This window comes from Urocitellus parryii, chromosome 4 (assembly GCF_045843805.1).
Source record: "Urocitellus parryii isolate mUroPar1 chromosome 4, mUroPar1.hap1, whole genome shotgun sequence".
NCBI classification, from domain to species: domain Eukaryota; kingdom Metazoa; phylum Chordata; class Mammalia; order Rodentia; family Sciuridae; genus Urocitellus; species Urocitellus parryii.
This window is the reverse complement of record NC_135534.1, coordinates 90,702,505-90,723,647: the sequence shown is the minus strand read 5'-3', so window position 1 is coordinate 90,723,647 and position 21,143 is coordinate 90,702,505. Positions and strand designations below refer to the sequence as shown.

The following is a 21,143-nucleotide window of genomic DNA, read 5'->3' as shown; positions in this document are numbered from 1 at the left end:
AATGTGCAAAAAGGTAGGCTAAAGAGGGAAGGGCAGCCCAGGACACATTCATTAAATTATAGACTTCCCGGAATGACTCAAAATTGTCCTTCTTGACCCAACCTGACTCGATTTACCTATCTATATGACTGCCTAATTCTGGCTTCAGTATCAACAGGTAGTTTCTTAGAACTCTAGACCCAGAAATTGAGCTCTTTTCAGAAAAAATGTGAAAAACAAAAACAAAAGTCTAACAAATGATTACATAGTTCCCCTTATTTAGGTTAAAAGGGTGAAGAAACATTCTTTCTAAACACAAGAAAGTAGACAACTGACATATAATATCAAGAAAAAGATACATGTTCTGGAGGCTCTCCTACATGGACCATACACAATTCAGTCTACCACTTATTATCTCCAGCAGTCTACATCATTTCACTGAGTCTTGATTTCCATGTTTATAATTTATAAAAGGGATATTGTATCTTATATAGCTTTAATAATTTTTTTATTTTTTGGTGGATACAACATCTTTATTTTTATGTGGTGCTAAGGATTGAACCCAGCGCCCCACGCATGCCAGGCAAGCGCGCTACCGCTTGAGCCACATCCCCAGCCCCTAGCTTTAATAATTAAATAAGGCAATATATAAACCTAACAAAGCATCTGACATTCATCTATCTGCTCAACATGATGAGCATCTATTAGGACACAGACCAACATTAAGAGTACAAAAGGGGTAAGAGAATAAAACCTTATAAGATGTAGGCATGTGTGAGGATTCAGCACATGGATAAAATATGAACGACATCATTTATATAGTTCATTTTTGTGACAATAGGCCCAACATAAACAACTTAAGAACAGGAAAGGTTTGGGCTTGTAGTCACACAGGTTTCAATTCTCCATTGCTTGGCCCTGTCGCACCACAATACATCTTGGTGGAGTGCATGGTAGATGAGGCCAGTTCACCTCATAGTAGCTAGGATGCAACAAAAGAGGAAGGAGCCAGGGTTCCAACATCCCTTCTAAGGCATGCTCCCAGTGAGATAATTTCCTTCTTCTAGGACCAACCTCCTTTCTACATACCTCCTCATTGCACCACAGCTGACAACCAAGCCTTTAACATGTGGGCCTTAGGGTGACACTCCAGATCAAAATTATGGCAATTTTTAAATGTAGTTAGCTAAAGAAAAACCAAATAAGATAAGCACTTAAGTAGAACTCAAAAGTTACTTATAAGTCCATGCAATTTTTAAAAACATCAATACAGCTTCACAGGACAGTTCAGAAAGCATAGGCTAAGAAGTCAGGTGAGACCCATATTCAAATTTTATTTTGTGGAGTTGCAGAAAAGATTAGAGCTAATGTCCTTTAAAGTACCAACCACCTTATATTAGTTTTAAGTCACCATAACAAAGTCCCACAATCTGGGTGGCTTAAATAACAGAAATTTTCTCATAGTTCTTTCTTGTAGCTATAAGTTTTAAAATCCAGGTGTTGGCAGGCTTGGTTTCTTCTAAGGCTTCTTCTTGGCTTGTTAAGTAGCCATCTTTTCCAATATCTTCAGGTGGTCTTCATTTTGTGTGCCTGTTTTAAAATCTCCTTTTCTTTGAGGCTGTCGATTAGAACTCACCTATATTATCATATTTCACCTTAATTACCTCTTTTAGGGCCCTATTTCCAAAAACAGTCTCATTCTGAAGTACTGAGTATTAGAACTTAAGAATTTCAAAGGGGTAAAATTCAGCCCAGAGCACATTTCAATTATTTAAAACACCTCTGACTCTGCGTGGCACACAGTGGTTCCTTGATATATAGCAGCTATTATATTAAGCAAAAAGCAAAATAAAAGATTTAATAACATTTTATAATAACAAGAGGGATTGTTTTTCCAAGGGTGGGGAAATTTTTGTTTTGCTTGTAGTGCTATGGATCAAATCTAGGGCCTGGCACATTCTAAGCAAGTTCTCTACCACCTGGCTATATCCCAACTCAAGATTAGTTCTATGATTTAGATACACTGGTTATTTGACTAAAGAACTTCATCTGACTCCTCAAAAGAGCTGATTAACTCTTCAGGCATGGTAACATTCAGAATAAAAGAAAAATTAACAATGTTTTGTATCTATTAACTTTTAGGGGGTTGCTAGGATACATCTGTAATTCTTGTAGTTCTAGGTCTGAGATACAGGTGTTGAAGAACCAATCATTCCTTTTTCAAATTTTATATGGCTTGCAATGTTCAACAAGAGCTTAAAGGCTTTTTGGCAAAGACTAACATATAACCTATTTTTCTTTTATGAGAGTAATGTACAAAGAGTACCTTTGATTATACTCCTGCAAATAGGACATTTTCCTACAGAAGGAGCACATTCCTGGAATACTACCAGATAACCACAGAAAAATCCTTACTTAGCTACTCAGGAGGCTAAGGCAGGAGGACTGCAAAATCTGACAGGAAACACAGTGAGACACTGTTTCAAAATAAAAAGTAAAATGGGATGGGAATGTAGCTCAGAGGCAGAGGACCCAAATTCAATCCCCAGTACCTCAAAAATAAATAAATAAATAAAACTTAAGGCATAAAAAATTCACTTTACATTCCTTCTATATAATGAGACTTTCTCTTACTGGATATGAGGTCTTGAACCTAGATGTATGCATCTGCATTTACAGACATGTATCAGAACATTAAGAGGGAAACAAATGCAAGAGAAGAAACTGGAGGATGGAGAAATTTTCACCCACCCTTCTCAGCATATTCTCCATTTGAAGAAATCTAAAAGACTAGTGGAGAAAGGAAAATGGAGTTTTTAAAAACTAAACCTCCTATCTACCTCACCTCCAAAGTCTGTCAGAGTTAGATGTAAGAAAGGTCAAATAGGCTTGTGCCAAAAAGGAGGTACCTACAGTTGTCCATTTCCTATCTGCTCACCCTATCAACACCTATGCAACAAAGCTATTTTTTATTTTAAAAAAATAAATGTAGATTTATCTAATTTTACTAAGAGTTTCTGATAATGATTCAGTTTTAATCCAACATTTTATCTATATTATAGAAAGCAACTATATTGTCTTTTAAGGGAATTCCCATGAATCATATTTAAAAAACAATAATTTGTTTCATGAATTCAATTTTTTACTTCATAGCAAATGAGTAAACACAGATGAAAATTACTTTTTATAATAGGGTAAAAGAAATAAATTTTGATGATACAATAATTATAAAGCATTTTATTGTTTCTCACAGGTTAGGGGAAATATTGTTTATCAGTAACAGAAAAATCCTTACTTAACAAAACAAGTAAAAAGCACCAAAGAATCTGTCAACAACTCTGATGAATTCCAGTGTTACTAATTTACAGTTTTTCAACTATACTGTAATGTAGTACTCAAAGCTTTCATAAATACCAAATCCAGTAACTCCTGAAATGACCCATAACAACACTGACACTACTCCTTTAATTCTTCCTGTGTTCACACTTACATACTGATTTAGTTCATGAAAAACAAGTCTTCTCTTAAAACTAAACGGATTAAGATTAAATATACAATACTATCTCTTTTTGAAATAAGATTATTCATACCTAAATAGAATAGAACATAAATGTTACTAAATAAAGAACCAAACATTCCTTGTTTTAATTTTAGATGGCTTGCAATGTTCAACAACACCTTAAAGGCTTTTTGGTAAAGACTAAAATATAGCCTATTCTTTTATGAGAGAAATGTACGAACAGTACCCTTGATTATACCCCTGCAAATAGGACATTTTCTTAGAGACGGGGCACACTCCTGGCATACTACCAGATGACCACAAGGAATGAACACAATAGAAACTTCTTTGTCCATACACACTTTGCAGGTTCTTTCTTCTTGTAATCTCCTCAACTGTTCTTCTAGTGACAGACCTAATAACAAAAAGAACTTTAGTGAAATTCAGTTTTCACTTTACATCTGATACAAAAAAAAGGTTAATATTTCACATTGGTTTTAAGTCTTAAATCTATTTTACCTGAAACATCTTCTGTTGGAATATACTTCATATTCTTTTCCACTGAGGAAAGAAAAGCATACAAAAATCATCATTCTATGAAGGTAAATACAAAACTGTTTAATTTTTTTTTCACATACTATCCAATGAACGATACAAATATCATTACAGAAAGCTATATATTATCAAGAACTATTACATTTAGGTATATTACTTGGACAATAAAAGACACCCCCTTTGGTGCAGAAGTTAAATTTTTTAATTGGATTTATTCTGCTTGTCAGAAACATTAACATAATACTAAGGATTTCTTAAAATGATTTTCCCAACAAACTCACCAAATAAGTTCTCATATAATGTAGAGTCAATTTCCTTTAGACAGTTTTTGAAGATGTTGGCTGCAGCATTTCCTTTAACTAAAATGGTATCAATCAGTTCTCTTGCTTGTAAAGGTATCTGTGTTTTTTGTTTAATAATATCATGCTCCTGTTTATTAATTACGTTGGCCTTTAAAAGATTATCCAAGATAGGAAGGACACATGTCAACTGTTGAAAAAGAGCCATTCTATTCTTCCGTATTAATGACAAATCATCTTTATTTTAAAAAAGAAAGAAAAAAAATCCATTAAACTCCTCCACTACAATCACATAGTCATTAACAACTAACCCTACTGAACAGGGCTTGAAAAAGAACAAAATGACTTATTTGCATTCTAAAGTCTGTCATTTGGAAAACTTCCAGAAGATTATAAAACAGTAGAGAAAATAAGGGTCTCTATTTCTATAATTTTAAAGTTGAGATACTAACATATTAGAACCCCGTTTTCTTTATTCTGTTGACAGTAAGCAGCAAATATAAAGGTAGTAAATGATTCTCACCTCTGAATTTGTCTCACCATGGAATCAATAATACTTCTATTTACATTATATCACTTTACTTTTTTTAAGCATTCGAATATCAATTGTTTCATCTGATACATATACCCTAACAATCAAACAAGGCAAGTATTACTGCCTTCCATTTTTAGATAGAGAAAAAGACTCAGAAAAGAATGAGTGGCTTGTCCAAAATAAGCTGCAAAACCAGGTGTCTTAGACCAGTGGTTCTTTTAAACATCTTATACTCAGAAAGCAGAACTATAATTTTGCAGAGCTTCAGCTACAAAGTCAAGATAAGACTTAGGTTCCCATGCAAGCTTAGCCACTTACTGGCCAAGTTCTCTAACATCCCCATCCATATACCTCAATCAATTTCCTCATCTGTAAATACAAATAACGGTCTATTGGAGTTTGTTTTGAGGATTAATGTACAAAAAGAATTTAGTACAATATCTGGCACATAGTTGGCTGTTTTTTTTTTAATAAACTATCTACATTTATAGAAATTTTAAAATAAATTACGTATGAATCAAGCTTGATTTTATTAAAAAGCAAATGTTTCTCCTTTAATCTCAAATCACATAAAATTTCATAAGTAATTTACTATTATGGAATATAAGTTGCTATAGTATTATTCATAATTCTTCCTTTCGCAGCCCCAATCACTATAAAGCTGCTTATTTTCAGACTTAAAACATTTTTTTAAAGTACACTGCTATAAGGTATAAATCTCACTAGAAATAAATTATAAAAAGTCCAGTTTCCTTCCCCATTTACAACTTTCTAGAAACAAACAGATCTATTCATTTTAAAACTATGAAATTTCCTTTTCTGACCACAACCTGTGCCTCACTGCCAACAAATTTGTTTTTTATTTTTTCAAAATCCCCACATCATTCCCAATTCTACTAGCACAAGAGCGGTCTCTTGGTTTTATTTCCCATTCCAATCTACAGATCAGTTAGGTTATTCCAATGATGCTCTCTGATTAGCACACTTAGCTCTTTACCCTGTTCCTTATTTGACCTTTCACATACTAACCTTCCCATATCCATAATTCAAGACTATTCTGAAACATACACAAAGTTGGAGACACAAAATTAAGGTAAGTACACTGACAACAGTAATTCTACATGAGCTTAACTGCTTTATAATCCTTAAATCTTTTCACTTTCCTCAGATCCTTTCTTTTACCAGCCACTAGTACTTTCCAAATCAATATACTTAAAAAAGATGGGCTGCATGTGCACTTCAGTGGTAGTGTTGTATATTTGGCATGCATGAAGCTGTGGATTCAATTGCTAGCACCAAAACAACAATAAAAAATTAACATAAGGGCTGGGGATGTGGCTCAAGCGGTAGCGCGCCCGTCTGGCATGCATGCGGCCTGGGTTCGATCCTCAGCACCACATACAAACAAAGATGTTGTGTCTGCCGAAAACTAAGAAATAAAATATTAAAATTCTCTCTCTCTCCTCAGAGGAAAAACAAAAAATTAACAGAAAAGAAATTTTATGTGCCAGGCACTGTGCTCAAGTATTTTACTACAAATATCTCATTTAATTCCTACAGTACCCCTGTGGGATAGGTACTATTACTGTCCATATTTTACAGATCAGAAAGCTGGCTTATAGCTGAACAAACTGCTAACCTAGTAACTGAAAAAAGCCAGAATTTAAACAAATCTATTTCAATTCACGGGTCTTAAACATTTTGCTCCATGGCCACACAATAAGGGTGTCTTAAATTATTCCTAACTACTTTACAAACTTAAAAAGAACAGTCTCTTACAACCCAATACTGCAATTTAAACTACATTATGCAACATTTATCTTTCTTAGCTCTTTAATCCTGTCGTTTGCATATGATTCTTCCCAGCTAATCTACATGCTCCTTGAGAACAATCACCAAGATTAGCACAGTATTAGCACTGCTGTTTATATGCAACAAATACTGGTTTAAGAAATACATGATTACTTGTTCTGAGAGGCTGAGACTTAAAACAATCTAGATGAATACCAAAATCAGTTCCATACCATCCTCAGGTTGGGCAGAGGGCTCTCATCAAACCCTAGGATTTCTTTCTAAGTTCCCTTGTTTAGGAGATCCTTTTATATGTATAAAAGGATCTCCTAAACAAGGGTTGGTGAGAAAAATATATTAAGAATATTATTTGAAGGAACTTTTTTAAAAAGTAGAAGTAATATCTGCAGCCAATTTTAAAATCTTGCCTTTAAAAATGATTAAAATTTGTTATGTATGAAGAAGAAATACAATATTGCTCAAGAAAAGAGCTTTTGTTAAAAATTCTGATTAGTATAACTTAGAGAATCTTAACAGGAAATAATCATACAGAAAAATGCCATAGTCAGTGGTTTTCAAGTAGATGCAACTGAGAGAGGTAGTAGAGAAGATACAGTTTAGAAACGCCTAAGAATTGTTACCAGTAGTAAGTGGGTACGAGAAAAGGATGCTGTCCTGCATCATGAGTCAGCGAGTAACTTCACTGAAAAATAATGTAGATAATTAACATTCCAAAATACCTGATGCCATTTCTTCAGCTTGTCTTTCCTTCTCCTCTTCTCTTCTTTCATCTTCAGCATCAAGAAGTGCTGATACAATATCATTAACTGTTTTATAATTCTCTCCAGTGGTTAGGATTTTACTTTGAACTGTCTGTTTTACCAGACTTCTACTAAAGCCCATTTCCAAAGCAGATTTAACCACAGGTGTATTCATCATGACTGCATCTTCTGAAGAACTTTCTCCAGGTCCCAAATGAACAACTATTAGAAAAGACATTTGCTAATATTAAATTCCACATAAGGTATTAAATTCCATAAACTATGGGGGGAAAAAATGACTATGACATAACCTTTATTCTCACATCCTGGTCAGGAAGATGAATTATATGCATCAATTTACCTATAACTCTATTAAAAATCTGAAATCTATAATGGCTAATATGGTATACCTTTTAAAAATACCACTTCCCAGACTACAACCTAGACCTATTTAATGAAGGACTCTCTAGGAAAAAAAGGCTGAAGAATTTGAATTTTTCTTTTTTGTTTTCTTCCAGTATGGAGGATTGAATCCAGGGGTGCTCTACCACTTTATCACACCCCCAGCTCTTTTTATTTGAGAGAGGGTCTGGTTAAGTTGCCCAGGTTGGCCTCAAATTTGCAATCCTCCTGCTTCAGCCTTCTGAGTCACTGGGATTACAGGCCTCTGTCACCATATCTGAGAAAGGAATTTTACGGTTTAAAAATTCACCCAAATGATTCTTATATTCATTTTTGGAAAACAATATGCTATAAAAACAAAAGTGAAAAATTATCTCCAGGCACTTGCCAAGTATGCATGAGGCCCTTCGTTCAACCCTTACATCCCCCCCCCCCTGCAAAAAAAAGAGTATGCACAGGAAGAATAAAAAGAAACTATCTAGCTTGTGGATAGCTGGAACCAAATAATATAAAATGAAAAAGTATAATAAAATAGAAAACTGGTTCACCCAAAAATGTGTGTAAAGTAGTAATAAAAAATGTGGTTAAAACAGTAAGCAAGTAATATGGTTTTATATAGAAACAGATTCTCTGAAGGAAAAAATTAATAAGTGATTAAAAAAGAAAGTAGGAGGCAGGAGGCCATTTAGAGAGGGTAGTTGGGGAAGCATTTTCTGGTAACAGGGTAAATGCTAGTTCATATGGCATTTTGTGAAATTACAGCCATACTTCTTCGAGAAACTGTACTGCCATCTGCTGGAAAATTGTTCCAATAAACATAAAACATACATTGTCAAAAAAGCATTCTGAACAACTTTGTTCAAATCCATGTGGAATCCCTATCTGAAGAAAAAACTTCAAAACAAAGACTTGATCCCCAGCACCATAAAAACAAAACCAAAGACCTGAATGATAGGAAAGAGTGAGCTACTGGAATACCTGAAAAGAAGTCTCTTAACAGAATCAAGTGCAAAAGCCTTAAAACAAGGGAAAAGCTTGGTAAAAGATCAGAGAGGACAATGCCCAGATGATATAGAGGCCCGTAAGAAATTTATCTTTTGTTTTTTTCTAAGTTTGTTAGAATATTCTAGGAGGGCTTTAAGCTGAGGATTGATAAAATTGTTTTGTTTTCAAAAAGTGACTCTGGTTGCTTTGTGGAAAATAAGGTAAAATGAATAACAGGAAAAACTATTAAAATATTATGACAGATGATGATATTATGGATTAGACTGATAGTGGCAGAGATGGTTACAAAGCAGTCATATTTGGAATATGTTGTGAAGACAGAAATAAGGGCTCCTAATAGATTAAATACACAAACTAAGAACTTTTAACCTTAGCAAATACCATTAATTAAGTACAATTAACTGAGATGGGGAAGACCAGAAAAGGAGCAAATCTGAGGAATAAAGGATGAGGAGAAATGTTTGCTTTGCAATATTAACTCTGATACATCTTATAAGATGGGAAGTATTTTTGCAATTTAAACAGATGGTTGAACATTATAGGCTGGGGCTAGGAAAAAGAAAGAAATTTGGGCTAAACAGGAAGGGTACGCCGTCATTTAGAAATGAGAAAAAGCAAGCAGCAAAGAAAACTGTTCATGATCAATGAAGAAAATAGGAGAAAACCAAGAGTCTAATATCAAGGAAGCTAAGAAAGAGGGTATGTTAAGGAGGGCAAAGCACAGGCACAGGGCGGGTACAGGCTGAGGTTCTGCTATGTGGGCAGAGTATGTGGAATGTTACAAGGGGCAGCGGGATGCAAAAACAAAAACAGGAAGGAAAAAAATAGGATAAAGCATTCAACTACATCAAAAGCTAACTAACAGATCATATTATAGACTTGCAGTTCTCTGTGATTATGACAAAGGCAAATCACTACCAAAGCAACATCATAACAGAATCCAGAGAATGAGGCCAGCACAGTGGTGCATGTCTGTAACCCCAGTGACATGAGAAGCCGAGGCAAGAGGATTGCAAGTTTAAGGCAATCAGCAATTTAGCAAGGCCCTGTCTCAAAATAAAAAATAAAAAGGGCTGGGGATGCAGCTTAGTGGTAAAAGTACCCTGGGTTCAATCCCCCCAGTACTGGTAGGAAGGGGGAAGAATCCAGAGAATAAGCAAAAGGGTCAGTCTTAGATTAAGGACAAGAACAATTCATGTTTTATAGAAGAACAGAAAGAAAAATATAGATATATAATGTAGATTGGTGGTTCTGTTTGTGAGACAGCCATTTTGAAGACTGGCAAAGTCATTTTTATTAGGGAACTGCAGCAAGATTGCAGGACAGTCCACTTGACAGCTGTGTTTACAAATTTTAAATAACAACAATGAGTACCATGACTTATCTTATCTCTCCCAGCTCCATTACAGGAGACAGTTACCATGTACCAAGATACTCCTTCTGTTCAAATATTACCTAATCCTTTATCCAGTCCTTCTAAGTCAGTTTCTAGTACTCACATATCTTGGTCACTTTTCTCTGTTTTAGTTACAAATCTGCAAATTCCTTCTGAAATGTTGTGTGAAGAACAGAGTGCACCCCTTGCAGATGTGATTAGTACATAAAACGGTATACTATTTTAATAATTTTGGACACATAATGTATGTACATATATACATTTAAATACTAACAGATATGGCTAAAATTAAGTTCTAATTCAAAGATATCCTTGCACTGAAAAATTATATATCTGACTTTAATACCTAATATCTAACTTGATTCTTACTTCAAATGTAAACTGGGCCGTTTCTAAATCATGGTAGTCACAACAATCTTTTCCTCTTAGGAGGACATATCTGTACCTCTCATTTGACCTTGCTTTGAGCTGTTTTTTATTGTTGTTGTTTGCATGTGTCTTGTCTCCCAGTTGGAATTATCAGTACTTTAAATACTGGAAAACTTTCTATAATCCTTTAACATGTCATGAATCTTAGTATGTACATAATATTTGTTAATTTCCCAGCATTTTTTCCTATGGCTTCAGAAACATCCCCTTGTTTTTTTCTTTTTTTTTTTTTAAACATATGTTCATTCCTAACATTCTTAAACATTCTCATTCTATATATGAAATACTTTCACACATACTTGGTTCAGCATTTTCTTCTCCAGTAGTATCTGAAGTTGACAACAGCTATGAAACAGGAGAAAAGTTAAAAGGTAAAATCAGTAATCTCAAAAACAATCTGAACAGTAGCACTACAATAAGTTTACTTTAAATAAATGTATATGGTCTTTTGAAAACCAGGTAATTTGCATACTTCACTTTGCTTTGTTTTACCATAATTATGTATCCTTCCTTAAACTTCACTCAATTCCAAATTAGAATTCAAGTATTTTTCCCACCTCAGGAGTAAGAAGATATAGTAATGTTTTCTCATTCTACTGGACAGTAAGGTTTGAACTGGATTACTATCAAAAGATCTCAACCTCTAACAAGTTATTTTTCTGTTTGTTTCCTGGAAAAAAAATAAAGCCACTAAAATCCTTCTTCAACCCCATTGCAAATTTATTCAGTGGTAGGATAACAATTTTTCAAAAAACTAAAAACAACATTTTTTAAAGAGCCCTGAACAAACACATTGGTAACAAAATTAAATATCAGGTGTTATTAATACAGACACAAACTATGTAACTAGAATTAATAAGCAAACAGAAGTAAATATCACTTCTAATAATATTTCTGTAATTATCACATAGCAGAATTCAATGTTATTAATTTTAGAAATATATCTACCTGTTCAAGAAGATGAGGATATCTAGCTTGAATCTCATCAACAAACTCTTGCCCTTTCATTCGTATCAAGAACTCACACCTAAAACATAAGAAAAATATGTTTTATACCAATAGCATAATCTGATTATTCTAGAAAAGTAGCTTTCAAACCTACTTGATAACAACTCATAGCAAAAACATTTAGAGAAACAATATTATCATAAAACATACACATTCTTAATATGTGATATATTCTGATATTTTCTATCATTCAATTAACACACCAAAAGAGATATCAACCTAGAAAGGAGCACAAGCTGAAAAACTGTTAAACACAATTTACTTATCAAGCTTAACAGTATTACAGAAATTGTAAATCAGTATTCCTAAAATTTTATCTTTCATATTATATTAACTGCTAAACTTTCGATAACATTTACTCTTCAATTATATTTGAAGCACAATCTACCATATTCCCTCTGGAAAATATAAAATCAAATATTTTCATCTACTCACACTGTTTCTCAAACACCTGTCTTTAAATTACTACAGCTTCTCAAAGCTGTTCCAAGATGCAGTTCATTTAACATCTACTACCATTCTATTTCTTTTTTAAACAAATGGTGTTAAATAACTGGATATCCATATGCTAAAAAACCCTACTTTGACTGATGCTCATATCATATGCAAAAATAAACTAAAAATATATCAAGTTTCTAAATGAAAGACCTAAAACAATAAAACTTCTAGTAGAAAACAGAAAAACCCCAGCACGAAAAAAAAAGAAAAAAAATTAATAAAAGATCAAAAACATAATCCATAAGAAACAAATTGAAAAAATGACACCAACAAAATTAAAAGCATCTGCTCTTCAAAAGCCACTGTTAAATAAATGAAAAGGTTTTATTATTTTAATCTGCCCAAGAGAGTAGAATTGGTGCCAAGAGAGATGCTACTGGCCATGATACTTCCCATGAGAAAAAGAAATCCAGTCTCCAGCAACTTTGCCACCAAAGACCCAAACAACCCTTGCTGTTTCCTTGGATACAGGATCCTTGCACTCCTCACTCATAATGACTTCAGCTAACAGAGTCATATAGAGACTATGCCACTAGGCATCCTACAGAGTCAATGCTATCACACTCACCCTAGATAAAGATATTTTCTCAACAAAATCAGTACAGAAAGTCTACAAGAGTTAATTGTGCCAATAAACGCACAGGACATGGGGCTGGGGTTGTGGTTCAGGGGTAGAGCACTTGCCTAACATGTGTGAGGCACTGGGTTCAATCCTTAGCACCACATAAAAATAAATAAATAAAATAAAGGTATTGTGGCCAATCCAACTAAGAAAAAACCATTAAAACAAAACAAACAAACAAACAAACAAAAACACACAGGACACATGCAAGGCTACTCTCCACCAAAAAAAGTTGTAGTTTAAAAAAAAAAAATGAGGCTGGGTGCAGTGGCGCACGCCTGTTATACCAATGGCTCAGGAGGCTGAGGAAGGGGGATCACAAGTAGTTCAAAGCAAAATGGGCAAAAAGATTAGAGAAGAGCTGAAAACTTCCCAAATCTAGGGAGACAGATGGATGTCCAGGCACAGGGAGTTCAGAGGTCCCCATACACATTCTACCCAAAGAGGACTGTGGCATATTAAAATAAACTGTAAAAAATCAAAAATGAAATGAGAACTGCTTTTTTGGTAGAGGTGAGATCTTACTATGTTGCCCAGGCTGGCCTTGAATTCCTGGACTCAAGCAATTCTCCTGCCTCAGCCTCCAACACCTGGAACTATAGGGGAATACCACCATGTCAAGCTAAAAGAGAGGATTTTAAAAGCAGCAAGGGAACAGATACGCATTTCATACAAGGGAACCCCAAAAGGCTACCAGCAGATTTCTCAGCAGAAACTCTGAAAGTCAAGAAAGAGTTCAAGGATATATTTAAAGTGTTTGGAAATAAAAACCTACAAATCAAGACTTTACCTGGCAAATGTCTGTTTCAAAAACATGAAAGAGACATACAGTTTACCAGAAAAAAAAGCTGAGGGAATTCATACCACTAAATCTGCCTTACAAGGAATACTAGAGGGTTAAGGATGTAGTTCAATTACAGGTAATCTACTTAGCATGCATGAGGCTGTGGGTTTAATGCCCAGCACCACAAAAAATAGGGAGGAAAAAAAAGGCAAAACAAAACAAAACCAATGGTTTAAGAAATGTCCAAGAGTTCAAGCAGAAATAAAAGGATACTAATTAGTAACATGTAAGCACATGAAAGTGTAAAATTTACTGGTAAAGATAAATATGCAGGGCTGGGTTGTAGCTCAGTGGTAGAGTGCTTGTCTCACATGGGTGAGGCACTGAGTTCAAGCCTCAGCACCACGTAAAAATAAATCAATAAGATATTGTGTCCAACTACAACTAAAAATATATATATTTAAAAAAGATAAATAATGCAATAAAATTCAGAATACTCAAAATGTGTAATGACTATATGTAAATCACTTTAATATATAATGGTCAAAAAGAAAAAAGGGGCTGGGAGTATGGCTGTGATAGAGTGCTTGCCCAGCAAGCACAAAGCCCAAAGTTATTTATATAAATAAACATATATGTATATATAAATAACTATAGCTACAATAGCTTGTTAATGGATATATAATAAAGAAAGATGTAATACTATCAAAACCATAAAATGTAAGGGGGAGGGGGTAGAGCAAAAGGGGAGAATTTTTGTATGCAACTGAAATTAAACTGTTGGTTTATAATAGACTGTTATGTTTATAACATGTTCTACATAAGTCTCACAGCAACCACAAGGCAAAAACCTACAGTTGGTAACAAAAGATGTAGAGTTAGAAAACAAAGCACATGGTGGAATATCATCAAATCACAAAGAAAGACACCAACAGAGAAATAAAAGAACTACCAGTCAGAGAACAATTAGCAAAATGACAATAGTAAGTCATTACATACTGATAATTAGTTTAAATGTAAATGGATTAAAATCTTCAATCGAAATACACAGAGTAGCTGAGTGGATAAAAATCTACAAGAGACTCAGTTTACCTATAAGAACACACAATTTGGAAGTAAAGGTAGAAAAAAAAATTCTGTGCAAATAAAAATCAAAAGAAAGCAGAGATAGTTATATTTAAACAAACTGTAACATGAGACAAAGGTCTTAACAGAAATAGATAGCAATATAACAACAGTAGGAGATTTTAATACCATACTCACAAAAATAGATAGATCCTCCAGAGAGAAAAATCAGTAAGCAAATGTTGGACTTGAACTACACATCAGACCAAACAGAACCAAATAGAAATACAGAGGGCTTCATCCAACAGCAAAAGAATCTACATTCTTCTCAACCACACAAAGAAAATTCTCCAGGACAGATCATAAATTAGATTACAAAACAAGTCACAACAAATTCAAGATGACTAAAATCATTTCAAGTATCTTTACAGATCATACTAGTATGAAATAATCAATAAGAGGACAAAAGCCAGTACTCTTTGTACCTCAACAACTAATGGATCAAAGAAGAAACGGAAAAAAATTTTAAATCTTGATAAAAACAAAAATTCTAATATAACATACCAGTGTTTTAAGAAGATAAACACAATCAACAAAGCTTTAGCTAAACTAAGAAAAAAAGAGAGACGACCCAAACAAAATCAGAAAGAGGAGACATCACAACTGCTATCACAGAAACATAAAAACTCATAAGAAACTGCTATAAACTGCTATACAACAAAAAACTGGATAATCAAGAAATGGGCAAATTTCTAGAAACTATAACCTACCATGATTAAAGTCATGAAGTAGAAATGTGAATGCATCTACAACTAGTAAAGAAATTAAGTCAATAATAAAAAATCTGTTCATGAGAACACTGAAGTTCTACTCAGCAAATTTATGGGTTGATGGAAATGTTCTATATGTTCTAACTGCAGTACTAATTATATGGCTCAGTGCATTAAAACTCATAAAGTGAACTATATGTAAATTATAACTCAACAAACCTTTTTAAAAAATAAACAAAAATTTCCTTCCCCTTTAAAACGGAATACTCTGAAAAGTATTAGCCACACACTAGAAGTTAGTAAAGAACGTATAAACACAATAAAGATTCAAGTTCATCACTTAGATTACACAGCTAGTTGTCTTATATGCCTGACCTTCATATAACTTTAACTTATTTTTACTGTTGAACTGATTACTGTATATTTCTAATGGTTAAAGACATGAAGTATAATAAACCCTGCTGCCCCATATTTCTCCCTTCTCCAATAAACTCTATGAAGGTAGAAATTTGTCTGATAAATCTCTGGCATCTAAAATAGTTCTAAACAGTACCTAAATATTTGACAAATGAGTAAGTGAACTGTGCTAAACTATAGTGATAATAATTATCCATTGTGGTTTTTCATTTACTGAGAGTAAAGATTATTCACAACTAAAACCCGTTGTTTTCAGGAAAGTACTTACCAGAAAGCACTCCCAAGTCTTCTCCCTTGCTAGCCATTTAAAACTAAACACAAATTACGAATTTAAGAATTTCGTTTTGCTTTACAAAGGACAAAATGTAGCAATTCAAACACTGGAATTTGAAAGCAATTTTTGATATTGTAATATCAGTAAATTTCAAATTAAAGTGTTTTGTCTTACATTATAATTTTAACTATCATTTTTCAGAGTCAAAAATAAAAATTTACATCATATATAATGAATAGTGATGACACAAAGTATAATTTTTAACAATGTACTGATGCATAATCAAATATTTCTTTCTTTTTTTGGTACTATGGCAGACTATCCAGGGCCTTGAGCATGCTAGGCAAGAGTTCCACCACCGAGCTATATGTACAGCCCTCAACTTCTTTTTCATCAGGTATCATACAAAAATGACAAAAAGGATAATTTGCTGAAATGTTGCAAGATATTCTTCATTAGTGTGAAACGCATTCACAGGTGAAAACATTATCTATATCACACGATTCCACTTACAGGTGGTACCTAGAATAGTCAAATTTATAAAGACAGAAAGAAGTTGCCAGCAGGTAACTGGCAGGAGTAGGAGATAATGAGGTGTCAGTATATAAGGGGTACTGTTGTGATTTGGATGAAAGGTTTCCCCAAAATTCATGTTAGGCATGTTCAAAGGCAAAAAACTGGGATTATGAGAGTTCTGACCTCATAAGTGGATTAATCCATTTGTTTAATAATCTGAATAGACTCCTGGGTAGTAACTATGGACAGTAAGCATAGCTAAAGGAAGTATGTCACTGTAGCTCGCTCGTGCTCTATCAAATGAGTCACAAAAATAAGTTAAATTATATCCAGAGTGCATGGCTTACAAAAGAAGAAAAGTACACAGAAAGATTAAACATTTTAATTTGGTCTTTTGAAAGACTAATCACCCATGATGAGGCTTTGTTATATATAAAAGTAAACTTAATCAAGCCCCGAGTTTTATGTAGGAATGCATATTCAAAACACATTGACAGAAACTCAGGCTAAAGCTCAGTGGTAGAGTGTAAACCTAACATGTTCAAGGACCCTGTATCCCAGCAATGAAAAGGGAGGAAAAAATATATATATATTACCTTGGAAACCATTTGGCATGTTCTACCCATGGATCATCTCCAGATTCCCAACATCTCAAGCCACCATCACAACAAAAGCATTTGACATCATCATTGCGATCTAAATGGAAAAAAAGGACCAAAAATCAACTATACACATTTTCTAATACATAAGTCAAAACAAATTAGGGGAAAAAAAATTAGAAAAGCATATAGCTATTTTTTTCTTACCCACGTAATAAAATCCAGCACTCGCAAGCTGCTCAGGCTGAACTGGAACACTAGCTGGCCAGTACATAAATGTTCTCATTCGAGCTGTGTGTGTCTGCATGCTCAGATTTGAAATACTAAACCTCAGTGTTTCTAGAGAATTTTCCAAAAATGGACAGTTGGGAAAATGTCTCCTGTGTTCTGACATAGCATCATCCTTTGGTTCCCAGTTACTTAGCTTCCCGCCACAGGCAAAGCAGGCTACCCTATCTCCAGGTCCTACATAGTAAAAGCCAGCTCTCGCCAATTCCAATGGTGACAAAAAGGTTAAGGGCCACATATTATAAGTAAGAAATCTGGCTTCTTCAGTACTCATTGCATAACTATAGGGGTTAGTCCTCAGAGGAGAGAAGTCTTCAACAGCTCTAGAATTAAGAGGATTTGGTGAAAGGCAGGAAACAGAATCGCTGAATGAGCCACTCCGTTCCAAACTAGGAGATAATGAATGTGCAAAATGGTTTCTCATTGGAGAGGTATTCTTAGAGGTGGCTTGCAGACTAGCTGAAACCAGATTCTGAATAAAGCTGCAGCTAGGATATAGCTGTTTATGCTTTTCAATAGGACTGTCTCCTTGTTTCCAATTATCCAGCATCAGGCCACAACAGAAACATCTGACTTTGTCATTCACACCAGTGTAATAAAAACCAGCACGAGCAAGACTCCTTTCTGAAACAGGAACACCGATGGGGAAAGTTGAATATGTAGACATTCTGTAGAGCTCACATGAAAAATCATACTTCATTGTTTGTTTGTTGTTATTTGTCCAATTTGACAAGATTGTGCTGTCTTCCATTATACTCCTTATTTTTTGATGCAAGGGATCTTGGATAACTCTTTGGAGGTAGTTTTGTGCATGAGTAGAAAGAAGTACTTTTTGATGACTAAAACTTTCACATACAATTTCTTGTCACTTTTTGCCACAAAAAGAAATCAAAGACTTCTATTTAGTTGAACCACCATACCTTCTTTACTAGATTTATATTTCTCCTAAATTACCAAGATACTTCTGAGTACTTTGGGATTCTATTAACACTTTTAAGTAACCTACACGCTATTTGCTCACAATTTGGTATAATAACTGACTTAAAGGCCTGAAAAAAGTTTACACTTATAAAGATATTAAAACTATTTTTCAAAGAAGTTTATATTCTCAAAATTCTAAGTAACTATAGAATACCTAAATTATGTTTTTTAATTTGCTTTTGGTTACAAGCTATAAAGTCTAGATATAAGGACAATTACTGATTATGCCACAAAAGTAAAGTTAAATTTAGGCTTTTTTCCCTTTACAAGCACTTTATTGTGAAATCCAAAATAATCCCATCTTATTCTAGCATATAAGTAATTAAAATTTTCAAAGGGTCACATTATTTAAAAGCTAATTGCACACAACTTATCACAGAATAAACTTAAGTGGGTTATATTAGCTTCAGCCAACAACTTTTGGGGAAGTCAACACCCAAAGCCTTATTGTGTCCCACACCTGTTATAAGAGATGTCAAATGAATGTTGTTTAAAGCTCACTGTTAACTTGTCTACCTTTGCTAAACATTATCTATTTTGTTTCTATTTCCTGCAGTATCACCTTGTCTTTCTTCTTAACTCTGTATATCTCTTTATTATACCTGGTCAACTGACGGTATTTTCTCCATAAAATCAGCCATAAAATTTCCACAACACACACTTTCTATATTGCATTAAAAATTTTAAATAAACTGATTTTCATTTAAGGACCATTCAGATATGGTATCAGTCATGATAAATGAGGAATCAATTTATCAAGACAGCTCTTTTGTTATCACAAATGCGTAACACTATATTACCAATAGAATCAATGTTTACACAGAATGTACCAGAATTTACTAGCTTTCTTTATGAAAACTATATATTAAAAATGTGATTCATACACAAAATTACACTCCATAAAATTCAAACTTTATCCCTTTATAAAGCTTTGCACTTTCCATAATGAGATTCATTTCTGCAGGGGAAAAAAATGAATAGGGGGGAACTCTTCAGGGCTGTACATCTGAAAAGAACAACAAAAAAAGTATTTTAGAAAACTATAATTGCATGGCACATAGAACTTAGACACTCTTCAATTTATTCAGTAAAGTCTAAGAATGATCTACACTTTACATAATACATCTGAATTCCAGCAATTTGTCACCAAAACTTTCCAATTAGAAAAGCTCTTGTATAGATACATGCAATTTACCCCACACCATGAACTAGACATCTTTTTAAATGTACAATTTTAAAGACAGAAGCACATTTTCCTCACAGAAAAACATTTTGTCCTTGGTCTCCCTCCCTTTTCATAAAGATACTATCTCTGGCACTTTGTTGGAGACAAAACGGAACAGTGTTGAAAAATAAGAGATACCACTATACCTGTTTAGTGACAGCACAGAAAAAAGTCAGATATTATTTTTCAATGCCCAGTCACTGCCTAGCCCACTCAGGGTAAAAGGCATCAGGAGAGGCTCATTAACCTAATAAATCCTGAAACACTAACACTGCCTCGAAATTCCAAAGGAACAACCACAGAAAGCAATTCAAAAACAAAAAATACAATCATCTGTAAAACATTGGCCTTGGCCATATGACCACTTATAAAACTGTCTTAATTCCACCAGGGTGTGTGTGTGTGTGTGTGTGTGTGTGTGTGTGTGTATGAAAATTTCCCTTTTTGAGGTATTGGGGATGGAACCCAGACCTCCTTCATGCTAGGCAAGCGCTCCACCCCTGAGCTACATTCTTGATCCTTTCTTATATTCTAAGTTATAGATTTTTATTTACATAGAGCCGTATTGATTTTGCTCTCTTTATGCAAAATGTAGCTGGGCGGGGCATAGACTGGAAGGGAAAACAAAAGGAACTATGGGATTTACCCATTAATTTCCCCCGAGTTATTTCTCAGAACCCAGAATATGATTACTTAGGTGACAGAGCACAGTTACAACTATCTGAAATATGATATCTCGCCGCCATACAACTGTCTTCAAAATATTAAATACTGAGGGCCAAGTTTAAAATCTTGCAAAAATTCTTACAGAAAACACTTTGGTCAAAGTTCAAGGGCTGAGTCAGCTTGAAAACAAGTCATTTAAAAATATATCCCTTTCGACTGCAAGTCTTGCAACTGAGGTTTCCGGAAAAAAAAAAAAAAAAAAAAGCTACAGCGAGACTAGAAAGAGTGCCCTAAGCGACCCTCGACGTTTGGGCGAGCGGCCCCAGACCCAGTTTTCCACCCGGCCGCACCTTTGGGGCGGTGGGTCCCCGCCGGCCCCGAAAGGGGTGCACTCACCACAGTACCAGCGCTGAAAGCACTAAAGCAGGGCGGCTGCTAGGAGACCTCCTCACACCAGGAAAGCAACTGCGTCTAAGCGAAACAGAGCAGGGTAACGACCAGCTCCGCGGCGTTCTGCCGTTCCCAAAACCCAAACCCCAAACCCAGCTGGGCCAACGCTGACGCACGGTGACGTCAGTACGTCCTGCCGTGGGACGTGAATCTCGTGCCGCGCAAGTACGTGAAGTCTACGGCACGGGAGCTGGGTGAAGGGCACGTTCTGTTTCCGGAGGAGGAACAACCCGGAAGGATGTTTGCGGGCGGGGTGCTGTGTGTTTACCCTGCTGGACTTAACGGCTGGTTGGCGCGGGAAGGCGGCAGTCCGCAACGACTTAGTGTTT

At 34.7% G+C, this 21,143-nt stretch overlaps 1 protein-coding gene across 1 annotated transcript; it reads right to left on the bottom strand.

Annotated features, from left to right (window-relative positions):
- Positions 1-3,201: 3,201 nt before the first annotated feature.
- On the bottom strand, positions 3,202-20,915 carry Birc2 (baculoviral IAP repeat containing 2). Its single transcript, XM_026392464.2, has 9 exons — positions 20,761-20,915; positions 17,412-19,479; positions 17,202-17,301; positions 11,600-11,678; positions 10,951-10,996; positions 7,399-7,641; positions 4,315-4,569; positions 3,998-4,039; positions 3,202-3,893 (listed from the first exon to the last, which is right to left on the bottom strand). The coding sequence occupies exons 2-9, from the start codon at positions 18,241-18,243 to the stop codon at positions 3,700-3,702; spliced, it is 1,791 nt and encodes a 596-aa protein (XP_026248249.1). The 5' UTR covers positions 18,244-19,479; positions 20,761-20,915; the 3' UTR covers positions 3,202-3,699.
- Between the last annotated feature and the right edge of the window lie 228 nt (positions 20,916-21,143).